Source organism: Halichoerus grypus, chromosome 4 (assembly GCF_964656455.1).
Source record: "Halichoerus grypus chromosome 4, mHalGry1.hap1.1, whole genome shotgun sequence".
Classification (NCBI taxonomy): Eukaryota; Metazoa; Chordata; class Mammalia; order Carnivora; family Phocidae; genus Halichoerus; species Halichoerus grypus.
Genome location: NC_135715.1, coordinates 129,274,513 through 129,287,115, shown reverse-complemented (window position 1 = coordinate 129,287,115; position 12,603 = coordinate 129,274,513). Strand labels below are relative to the sequence as shown.

The 12,603-nt window shown below is 37.5% G+C and overlaps 1 protein-coding gene across 5 annotated transcripts in view; it reads left to right on the top strand.

Annotated features, from left to right (window-relative positions):
* TTC21B (tetratricopeptide repeat domain 21B) overlaps positions 1 to 12,603 on the top strand; it is an 81,602-nt gene that overhangs the window by 58,399 nt on the left and 10,600 nt on the right. For 2 of the 5 annotated variants that reach the window (XM_078070928.1, XM_036090415.2), the window contains exons 23-27: positions 156 to 306; positions 506 to 667; positions 2,737 to 2,932; positions 6,472 to 6,696; positions 11,577 to 11,697. In XM_078070928.1, coding sequence (XP_077927054.1) covers positions 156 to 306; positions 506 to 667; positions 2,737 to 2,932; positions 6,472 to 6,696; positions 11,577 to 11,697 — 855 coding nt within the window. Of the gene's footprint in view, positions 1 to 155; positions 307 to 505; positions 668 to 2,736; positions 2,933 to 6,471; positions 6,697 to 7,412; positions 7,581 to 7,612; positions 8,030 to 11,576; positions 11,698 to 12,603 lie in introns of those variants that run through there. The other 3 variants (XR_013447197.1, XR_013447196.1, XM_078070929.1) reach the window with 3 other exon arrangements.

Sequence of the window (12,603 nt, the reverse complement as noted above, 5' to 3'; positions counted from 1 at the left end):
CTCTTTAGGGATTTATAACCCCTAACGCATTCCTTTTGATTGTATTTAAATTCTACTTCATTTGAAGTAAACTATACTTGAATGAAGTAGGATTATAACTGTCAAAACAAGAGGTAAAAAATGTTGTCTATATCCAAAATATTCTTTGTTTCTAGATAATTATATGACATTATCTCGTTTAATTGATTTCCTGAGACGATGTGGAAAACTTGAGGATGTTCCAAGATTTTTCTTAATGGCTGAAAAACGTAACTCCAGAGCAAAATTGGAGCCAGGATTTCAATACTGTAAAGGACTATATCTTTGGTAAATCTGTTGATGAATAAATCCTATGTAATAGATTTTTTCTCATTGTGAATAAAGTAGAATAAATTTCCTTGTCTTAAGATAGATCTACATTTTAAAAAATGTTAATAATTTTATTTACCAAAGAGATTATAAATGACTTAAAGTTTGTAGTCAACAATTGAAATAAGTGATTTTTTTTTTTTAAACATCTAACAAGGTATACTGGAGAACCAAATGATGCCCTTCGACATTTTAATAAAGCTCGGAAGGACAGTGACTGGGGCCAAAATGCCCTTTATAATATGATAGAAATCTGTCTGAATCCAGATAATGAAACTGTTGGAGGTGAAGTATTTGAAAATCTGGATGGAGACCTGGGGTGAGTTATCGTTTGACAAATTATCCCTTTTCTGGAAACACTAGGGATAATCGGCAAGGATACCTTCTAAAAGAGGGCTCAATTCTAGGACAGCACTAATGAAAGGTCAGATGAAAAAAATCATAGTTAAAAAAAATTAAAATTAAAAAAAAAAATCATAGCTAGAATAGCTGTTCTCTGAAACAAGTATGAAATGCTTTTAGGAGGTTTCCGAAATCAGAAGCATGTTATGAAGACGCTCCCCTAGTTACTCTGTTGAGAACAGGGTAAATTGTAGAATGTGATTATGTTAGCAAAAGTTATCCACACAATAATAGTAACCCCTTAGCAAATGGTAGTTCTTTGCCATACCCTGCACTTCATACTTCATATGCATTGTCTTATTTGCTCCCTGCAACAGCATTGTGAACTAAGCTCAGAGTTAACCTAATGTAGTAGTCAAGGGTGGGGGCAAGATGTGGATTAATTTCTCTGTTACCGCGAAGCCCCTGCTGGGAGCCCCTGTAGTGCACTGCAGATAAATGGTGTTATTGCTATCAACCTATGTTTGTTGCTGTTCCCAGAATTGGGCAAAGCATGATAGGGGGTATGTAAAGATGTAAATGTATAGGGTATATAAGGTAGTTTCTGCCTTCAGGAGCATAGTAATTTATCTAGGAGGCAAGGCAATATCTGAAACCAGTCTCTGACAAAACAGAAATGGGCAAAATGGATATTAAGTGTTACAGGAATTCATAGAAATCCTAGCAGTGCCGCCAAGCAGTCGGGGGAAGATGAACAGAGGAGTGAGAGAAAATTAGAACCAGACTGCTGAGAGGTTTTAATGACAGATTTGAAGGCTTAGATTATAGAGACCATTGAAAGTTTTAGAGCAAGGGAGAGGCATGTTTGTTTGTGTTAGAAAGGTTAAGGTAACGTACTGTTGTGCAACTGTAGGCTGTCCCCCTGGAAATCTCTAGCAAATAGTTGAAAATACAAAACAACAAAACAAGAGGGAGGTCACAGCTGGAGATACAGGTTTGGGGGACGGATCCTCAGAGTAGATAGTTGGAACCCAGTGAATGGCCTCTTTGCAAATAGAATGCAGTGACAGACGTTTGAGAACTAAATTTTGGGCATGCTGACATTTAAGGCGATTGGAGGGGAAAGGGAGGTCAGAAAAGGGCAATCAATGTGGTAGAAAGAGACCCAGAACTGTGTAATGTTACAAAAGGCGAAGGAGGGGAACTTTGAAGAAGGTACCAAACAGTGTGAAATGTTTTAGAGAAGATAAAGCCTAAAGCCTAAGAAAAAGACCAGTAGCTTTAGTGATTGAGAATTTAGTCTCCTTTTATTAATTGATTTATATATTTAAACAAAAAAAATAAGAAAATTGATACTACATATTGGAATTGTCATTGCACTTGAAATTTACAACCTTTTGACAGATACATAGTTTCTTTTTTTTTTAAGATTTTATTTATTTGAGAGAGAGAACACAGGAGCAGGGTCAGGGGGAGGGGCAGAGCGAGAAGCAGGCTCCCTGCTGAGCAAGGAGTGGATGATACCGGGACTTGAGCTGAAGGCAGATGCTTAACTGTCTGAGCCACCCAGGCACCCCAGATACATAGCTTCTCTTCTGAGAGTCGGATAGGCAGCTAAAAATATTGCAGTGCTTGGCACATAGTAGGTGCTTTAGCAAGGTCAGTTTTTACTCCCTCCTTTCTTTCATTTTCTGAGTAGATCTACTACTTGATAATTATATGATTCTACTTATCCTGAATTCTAGTTTTATGTTAGCAGAAATGAACACACTTACCACATGTAGATACTGTCCAATTTTTGTCTTCAGTCTAAAGTGAGTAAATGTTTAATGGTGTTTTATTAAAGCTGTATTAATTTTGTTTAAATGTAATGCATTACAACTGTGGTTCACTTTGTATTAGAAGAGAATGAGTGATATTCTGCAAAAGGATTACTTCAAATTAGTGACAGAAAAGAAACCAGTGTACCCTGGGGCTCGGTCTAATCTCAATGAATTTTACTTCATGAGTCATAGACATAAGAGATTTATTTTTAATTGTATACAGTAATTCAACTGAAAAGCAAGAGTCTGTGCAGTTAGCAGTGAGAACAGCAGAAAAACTCCTTAAAGAACTAAAACCTCAGACCATTCAGGGTCACATACAGCTTCGCATCCTGGAAAACTATTGCCTGGTCGCTACCAAACAGAAGTCTAACGTTGAGCAAGCATTGAATACCTTCACCAAGATAGCAACATCTGAGGTCAGTAGATTTTGTTTTTCAGCTTTATATTCTCTTTCCTTGGCAGTATAGAAATATGTATTGTGATGAGCTGTGTATTTTCTGAAGATTGACTTAATTACAAGTAAAAATTGTCTCTATACCTTGGCATAATTCTACATAATGTACCTTCGTTTCTAGAAGATAGTATTTTGTTACTATTTTGATGTGTTGATATATTTTTTCTATTAGAATGGTAACTTCTAGAGAAAGGAAAATTCTTCTTCAAAAGGGCATAAATTAACTCTCAAAGGAATGGCTTTATTGTCTGGAGAATTTCTGTGTTGTTTCGCTTAAGTGACTAAGTGAAAATAAACACCTGGCTGCATTGATAGCTCACCTTTTTCACTTCGGCAAACTTGAAATGTTTCCAGCTCTAAGGCTAAATGGGATCAGTACTGACAGCTTATAATTCAGTCATGCGAATAATGGTGGTGTTTTTTAGCAACACTGAAATAACCCCCTGCAATAATAATAGTAGTAACAACAATAATAATAATTAGAGCAGAGGCTTTCTTCTCTTTCCAACTCACTCTGATCCACCTTCTCACTCTCTGGGCGCTCTGATTTTCCTTCCCTCACATAGTGCTGTATTTCTCCAATGGCTTGATATTAAGGAAGGGGTTCTAGGTGCCCACTCGGTGAGCAGTGGGCGATAGCTAGGTCTGAGCATACTCACTGGATTTCGTGTTCTTCCACTCAGCAGTGTTGTAGGCCACCAAAAACTCAAAATTTGTGTCTCTCAGAGGATATACAGAACTTTGCTGTGTTTCCTTGCGGTTCAGTGGTCATAGTGGTGGCAGTAGGCTACTAAAAACTCCCTACCGGGGCCCCTTCCTCCTGCCTCCTGGGACCCGGGAGAGCTTTGGGGAACCTGCAGCTCCTGTTGCCATTTCGGAACACGTATCCTAGACGGCATTTTATGAGCACTGTAAGCCACCTTGGAACTAAACAGCGGGTAGCTCCCGCAGCACCGACATCCTAGAGCAGGGCCCGTCTGCTGCCCGTGAAGTAATCTTCTCAGGGGGCAGGCCACGGGGCAGCGGACGGATGACAGTGGCTGGCAAATGGAGACCCGAAGTAGGAGAGAGAGTTTAAAGTGTGATGTTTGAGAGAACACCAAAAGCTGTGAGTGACATTGTGGCTATTTCCTAGAAATACCGGTTTCTTGTGTTGGTGAGACTGCATTATTTTTTACCATTCTTACATATGTGATTAGTAATATGCTACCCTCAAATCTGTCTGCTGACCATACCAGCCAAAGACTGATGCATGAAGTTTCAGAAACAATGAGTTTTATCTTGCATTTTTTCCTTTTAACTCATAAGCTGCATGTATTAAATATAATGAATATTCGTTAAGCAGCCAGTGGGTGCTAAGGACAGTGGGGGAATCATAAAGATAAACCAAGGACAGTCTCTTCTGTCAAGTGTATCACAATCCAGGGAAGATGAGGCAAAGCATACTGACTGTGTACAAACCAAAATCTATTACATTCTGTTCTAGAGCTGCAGGTAAAAGTGCTGTAGGAAACAATATTAGGAAGAGTGGGGAGGCCCTTTCGTGGAGAACTATGATTTAAGAAGAACCACGATAAATTGCATTTCCACAGGCAGAGATGGAGAAGATACATTCTAGAGGCAGGGGAAAATATGAACAAAAGCAGGCAGGCAGGGAAGCATCCTGTCTATTCACGACACTATGTGGCGTTCAGATTGATTGAAAAAGAGTTACGTGATAGGAAGTCAGGGGAGGAAGCAGTGCAAGATACCTTAAACCCAAGCAAAATGTTTCCACCTGCTTTCATCCTGTCACCTTGAACCTGAAGGGTGTGTTGTTTATAACACGGCTGTATTGTCCTCTGTGATCTAAAGTTGTTGCAGCTCAGAGTGACTGAGAAAGACAGAGGAAAGCCAGCTGAACACCTTAGGATGTCTGCACCAGAAAAGACACGCAGGTCTAATGCAGGGGTTGGAACTCAGGTTTGTACTTTTAGAAACTATTCTTGAGTTCATTCAGTAGTGATCAAGCTGTGAGGTATTGATTAATTCTACTCAAACTCAGGGTGTGGGATTTTAAAATCAGAGAGCTTATTTTTAAATGTATAGTGTGGGATATTTTTAGCATGTGACTAGATCTGGACATGTTTACAGGACCCTTCTTGGCTTGGAATGTTCTAGGACCTGGCTGACAAATTCAGAGCAGGCCTCTACTTTCTTTCCTTTCTACAGGAGGAGGCAGGGGGTAGGGGTCCTCAATAAATGGATGATATACCCCTCGTGTCTCCGAAACCTACTACCAGTTGGCTGGATTTGGCACTCAAACCTTTTTGCCATTCCTTAATTAGAAGGACAAATCACATACTGGAAGTTTGTGGGTAGGCATAGAATTACAACCAAAGAAGTTTTATCTTCTGAAAAATTATTTTCATCAAGCTCTAAGGAATTGTCCTTCCCTATTCCAGGGTTTTTTCTGACTTCCAACCATGGTCAGTGTTGGACAATGAACAAACTGCTCTATTCTCCTTTTGCAGTGTTCCTTATTGGTTACCCAAACTTTCTATCTCACCGTGCACCTTTATTATAGTCTTGATATTATAATTTCTATATCACAGTTGCTCATCCTTTATTTGTATTTTAACCTGAAGCTTTCCCCTTTATAAAAACATCACAGTCCCTCTGCTGAAATATAAGAAGCCACCCTTGTTTTATCAGGGATATACACATATTGCTTAGGTAATTTGGTTTCCTGGGTAGATTACCAATAGCTTCCATTTTATACCAATTCTTATTAGTTTGTTGGTTTCACAGAGTGACATTTCCTGACACTGAACTCCCTCTAAAAGAACATTGTGTTTTACAGACACTATGAAGAAGCTACACTCTAAGTCTACAAGTATTTTAAGGCATGAATTTCATAATTTCCAAGTGATTAATTAATCGCATGCCTTGTTTATAACATTTCATTGGTCAAACTTTATTGAGTGAAAAAGCTTTTGAATAAAACAAGTAGGAAGGGAAAAGGAGCAAGAGAAGTCAGTTTTGATAAAAAGTCAATATAGATAAGTCAGTACAAGTTCGTATAGGTAAGGAATATCATTTGCAGGTAAATCAATCTCATTCTTGTTTTACAAGTGAAAGAACTAAGAAGCCAAAATGCTGAATCTGAAACACAAATGTTCCAGTTAGGATTATATTGAAATAGAATTTTGTTTTTTTCTGTTTCTATATAAAACCATAATAGCTAGTCAGTCCCATTAAAGATCAAGTCGCCCTAATTGTCTGAATCGTGTGGTTATGGCATCTGCGTATTTATTGGATTATTTTGACCACGTGGTGCCTGACCAAGTTTCTTCATGGTAGCTTGAGGTTACTTGGTGCATTAAAGAATGACCATATCACAGTTATCTATGAGGAGCCAGATACGGAGTCCACAGGCCCTTGCTACTTGCCATGTTTCCTTTTAAACATAGGACATCTGTGTTTGTGGATCTGGGGGTCTGAAGTTTTGCGTTCTTACAGAAGGATCATATTCCAGCACTTCTGGGAATGGCAACAGCTTATATGATCTTGAAACAGACTCCACGAGCCAGAAACCAGCTGAAGCGGATTGCGAAAATGAACTGGAATCCTATTGATGCTGAGGACTTTGAGAAGGGTTGGCTGCTGCTTGCCGATATTTATATTCAATCAGCAAAATACGACATGGCGGAAGAGCTGCTGAAACGGTGCCTGCGTCATAATAAGGTAGGTGACCGAAGAGTAAAAAATTACTGTTAACCTTCGATGTAAAAGTTTTCTGTAATAGGTTATTATAGAATGATGGTCCATTTCTAAGGGTTCTTGTGTGTTTTTTGAAAATTAAATGTTTATTCTTACCACAATCAGGGAATAAACATTAATAAGAAGAAAGAAGCCATTTGCTCTTGAAAATAAAGATAGATTTATGCAGTTTCAAGTTTCAGCTGTGGTATGCCCCACTTATAGAGAGTGTTTATGGAATGTCAAGCATTTGCCTGTGATTATCGAGCTCATCCCAGACCTAATGAAAATTGCAGAAGAACGTTAATTGCGGACGTCTGTCCCTCCTATTAAGAAATACTCTAGATGAATTTACCGCAGCTGCATGTTGTTTTCACATTATTAGAATCCACTATGCATAATACATTTTGTGGGTAAAAGTCTTTTCAGCATTTAATTTGTTTATTAAAAAGTCCTTATCTTTAGGTATGAAATTGAAAATCTTAAAGTCTGTGGAAATCCAAGGCCTTTTAGTAACAGTGCATTTTGGTGTTTAGTCACAAAAAAAGAAGGTTTTATTTTATCATTTTTTAAGTTAAGAATTTGTTAGTATTTGTTGAAAAATAATTGTACTTAACTTAGAAACTTGAGGATATTTATCTTTACAGATTCATAGCAATTACTTCAACATTTTAATCATAGTAAATCTGTTTTATTTTCAGCATATTAGATTACAAAGTGGATCATTTGTTTTTTAAAGAGTTATGATCATCTAATGCTATTAAGTTATTTTCTTAGGAACTTTAAAAACCTAAAACATCAAGCCATTTATCAATTTAGAGTCTGTACATCTAATTTTAAGTTAAATTGTGCTTGAAAAACAGATTCTCATTAATAGGTTTTCAAAAATCTAAACTCCCAGACCCCTCAGGCAGGGGAAACAAAGCAAAAATAAACTGTTGGGATTACAGCAAAATAAAAAGCTTCTGCACAGAGAAGGAAACCATCAACAAAACAAAAAGGCAATCTATACGTGGGAGAAGATAATTGCAATGATATATTTGGTAAGAGATTACTATCCAAAGATACAGACAAGTTGTACAACTCAACACCAAAAAACCCCCAAATAATCCAATTTAAAAATGGGCAGAGGACCTGAATAGACATTTTTTCCAAAGAAGACATACAGATGGCCACAATGGACACATGAAAAGATGCTCAACATCACTAACCATCAGGGAAATGCAAATCAAAACCATGATGAAATATTACTTTATACTTGTCACAACGGCTAGAATCGAAAAGACAAAAAATAACAAGTGTTGGCGAGTATGTGGAGGTAAGGAAACTCTTGTGGGAATGTGATGGTGGGAATGTGTATTGGTGCAGCCACTATGGAAAACTGAAATTCTGTCTGTACTGAAACCCTAATTCCCCTGTAATCTTGCTTAATCCTAGACTAGGCACGTAAGGGTCAGCCATCTGGCAGTTTACATTTTTCTTTTTCCTTTTTTTTTTTTGGTGGGAATGTGTACTGGTGCAGCCACTATGGAAAACGTTTTATGGACGTTCCCAAAAAAATTAAAAGTAGAAATACCATATGATCCAATAATTCCACTACTGGATATTTACCCAAAGAAAATCAAAGTACTAATTGAGGGAGTCTGCTTCTCTCTCTCTCTCTCTCTTTTTCTCCCCCTCTAGGCCCTCTGCCCCTCCCCCCACTCATGTTTTCTCTCTCTCTCTAAGTAAATAAATAAATAAATCTTTAAAAAAAAATAAAAAGAAGTGATCCAAGTGTACATTGATAGATGAACGAATAAAGGAGATGTGGCATATATATACAATGGAATGTTATCAGCCATAAAACAGAATGAGTCTTTGCCATTTGTGACAACATGGATGACCCTAGAGGGTATTATGCTAAGTGAAATAAGTCAGAGAAAGACAAATACCATAGATTTCACTTATATGTGGAATCTAAACAAACAACAACAACAACAAACATACTCATAAATTCAAAGAACAAACTAATGGTTGCCAGAGGGCTCGGGAGTAAGGGGATGGGCAAAATGGGTGAAGAGAAATGGGAGATACAGACTTCCAGTTATGGGATGAATAAGTCATGGGACGAAAGGTACAGCATAGGGAATATGTGCTATTGTAATAGTATTGTATGATAACAGATGGTAGCTGCACTTGTGATGAGCAGAGCATAAGGTATAGACTTGTTAAATCACTCTGTTGTACACCTAAAATTAATGTAACATTGTGGGTCAACTATACTTAAATTAAAAAAAAAAAAAAAAGGAAAAAGAAAAATGTAAACTGCCAAATGGCTGACCCTTACATGCCTAGTCTAGGATTAAGCAAGATTACAGGGGAATTAGGGTTTCAGTACAGATAGAATTTCAGTTTGCCAGAACACTGACAGCGATATATTGCATGGTTGAACACGATGGCTACTTCAGAGGCGCCAGTTTGGCTGATTAGACATGTCAATATTGGAAGCATGAGATTCAGGAACTAGAGCTTAGAAACCTTGAATTGTATAATTAAAAGATGGAGATCATCCAGATCTGGGACAGAAATGTACAAGATGATACTAGACCATCTTGTCATACCAGATGGCAAGGAAGCTATCGAAGATGATTAGAGTCACGTCAAGGACTTAGGAGCCAACTTGAAGACACTCACACTAGCCAAAGTTGGAACACATTAACTATCAGTAAGAATAGTAACTGCAGTGGATTGAAACACACCAAATAAGTTTAAATCCCATGAGTTTACAAAGATCCAAAAAAGAAAAAAAGAAATCAAAAACCTAACTGGTCACCACTGAGCTATGCTCATGAACTGTTATTTCTGAAGCCAGCGAATAAAGGGAAGGCATTAAGCACTTAGCCTACCTTTTCTGTGTGAACTATACTACTGAGCAACAATAGAGCATAAAAGGAGATGTTTCTCATGATAGATATTTTCCAGCTAATAAATGAAGAGTGATAGACAATCACCATTTTCCATCCCTGATAAATTAATGAATGGATTTAACATCATAAAAAGAGAATCTGATATTATGTGCCTCCTGAGGGAAGAACATGCCATCTATGACGGGGCCGGACTGGGGTGAGCAAGTCAAACCCTCACTTGGGGTCCAGAATTTAAAAGGTCACTTTAAGTCTCAGGAATTATCTTCAGCAGCTGGTGCTACTATAACAAAGTCCTATAGACCGGGTGTCTTATAAACAGCAGAAATTGATTTCTCCCAGTTCTAGAGGCTGGAAGTCTAAGATCAGGATGCCAGCCTGGTTCAGTTCTGGTGAGGGCTTTCTTCTGGGTTGCAGACCACCAACTTTTTGTTTTATCCTCACATGGTGGAAGGAGAGGGTGAGAGAACTGTCTGGGGTCTCTTTTATAAGGACACTGGTCCCATTCGTGAGAGCTCCATCCTCATGACCGAATTCCCTCACAAAGACCCCATCTCCTAGTACCATCACACTGGAGGTGAGGGTTTCAATGTATGAATTTTTTAAACATCCAGTCCACTGTAGATAAATAAGCATTTAATCAAGATTATTATAGAATATTATAACAAATTATAATAAAAATTATTATAATAAATAATTTAGTGCAATATTTTTTAAATCAAAATGGCAAATAAATAGCATCTGACAGTGCTGTGCTGAATGCTTTGAAGCCAGAAACAAAAGGGGAAAGGTATGCCTCCATATCCATGTTTTTATGTATTTTTCAATGGGTAATGATTTTAATGAAAATATTATTGACATATTTACTCCCATTAAAGTCAGGAAAATAAAATAATAAATTTTGTTTGGGTATAAAGAGAATATCCAGATTTAAAATGTGAATTTCAACATCCCCGCTTTTCAGTTTGATTTGTAAAAATTAATGTTTGGGAAAAAATTAGCAATTAAAAAATCACAAAAACACGTATACAGAGTTGTGCATTTTTCCTTTTGCCTCAGGCTCCAATGTGGCTCAGCAGGGCACTGACCTCTGAAGTCCTTTCACCTCTGTCCCCAAAGATCGAAATCAAATTTAAACCTCTAGATCTAATTATAATTTCCAGATATCGGTGAGATGGGAATACATTACATAAGCACCACAAGGATGCACTCAACTAAATCTGGGCTGTGACAAACTCAAGGATAAAAATTCTTGTTTGCTACATTTAACCACAAGAAAAGAGACCTGGAGAGAAATGAAGGGAAACCTCTAAATCAAAGGAAAATTAAGAGACATTTTAGCCAGTCACAACATGTGGGCCTTGTTTGGCTCATCATCCTAACAAACTAAAGTCAAAACAAAATTATATTGAGACCAGTTGGAATTTGAATAATGACTGGATATTTGGTAATACCAAGGAGTTGTTACGTTTTAGGTATGATAAACTGTGGTTCTGTTTAAAGGAAGTCCTTATATTTAAAGAAGCATACTAAAATATTTATGAATGAGATGGTACAATATCTGAGGACTTTTTATTTGCTAATACAGAAGGACGAGCATGGGGAGGTAGATGTTAAAACAGTATTAGTCGTGATTTAATTGTTGAAGATAGAGGTTCATGGGGTTCATTACACTGTAAATTTTAACTTGAAATTATTTGTAATAAAAACTGTATATGTATATATGTAAAATATACATTCCCTTGCCTGTCCCCTAAAAATCCTGACTCTGGGGGGAATGGGAGTCGGGCTTGATTAGAATCTTTTATTAAGTCCCATAGATGATTTGATTGCATAGCCAAGGTTGAAAAACATTGTTTTATGGGCCAATTAAATGACTTAATGTGGTCGACCTCTACAGTCCTAAGCACCCCATCAAATCAAGTTTAATCTATTAATACATCTTCCATTTTCCTTCAGTCTTGCTGCAAAGCTTATGAATATATGGGGTACATTATGGAAAAAGAGCAAGCATACACAGATGCTGCCTTAAACTATGAGATGGCGTGGAAACATGGCAATCAGACAAATCCAACAGTCGGTGAGTTTAACAAATTAGATACAAGGTTTTCACTGGAAACTTGGGTTCTATTTGTAAATCTTCATTTAAATGCATTTGATTTCTTTTTAAGAACAAAATATACATTAAGAGCCAACTTCCTTTATTAGTCCTTCTGAAAAAAATAAATTTTATATTCATAATAGATTATTAACTTAATAGTTATTAAGTATAATTTCTTGAGATTCAAACTGGTCCTCAGTCACCTTAAAGGACATCTAATCTAATTCTGCCCCTTTCTCTCCCTTAACCCTCAGCCATTTCTGAATGGTAATGCTGGGGGGAAAAGTGTTCCCGCGTCAGGTCAGTTAGGAAAACATTTCATTAAACCAAGTTCTGTAGGTTTCTTTATTGCAGGACTTCTCTGTGCTTTTATACACTAATGTAAATGGTGATGGATGTCACAGAGGGAACATGTTTCCCCCGATAGTATGACCATAGACTTTTTTTTTTTTTCCTGAGCATCTAGAAACATCAGCTTGTTCCAGTGATAGACTCAAGGAATGCACTCTCCAACATCCCTACCCGATAGACAGATCCAGGATATACTTAGTGACTAGCCTCCCCCCACATTGTGAGGGAGCTCATCCCTATGTTCTTCCTTTTCTTTGTACTGAGCTGAAATATGCTGCATTGAAGCTGCCAGGTCTTCTTTCTGGAGCAACCCACAGAGCCCTTTCCTTCTTACACGTGTGGTATACTCTAATTCAGCTTTCTGTCCTGTCTCTCCGAACGCGTCTCTTCAAACTATCTCAGTTACTCGCCCATTTTTCCTGAGACTTGCTTCCAAATCTTTCACCCTCCTTGTTGCTGTCTCCTGGAAACTCTAAAATAGTGCTTCCCAATCTGTGCTTTGGAATACTTGGTGAGATATTAATAGTTATTTCT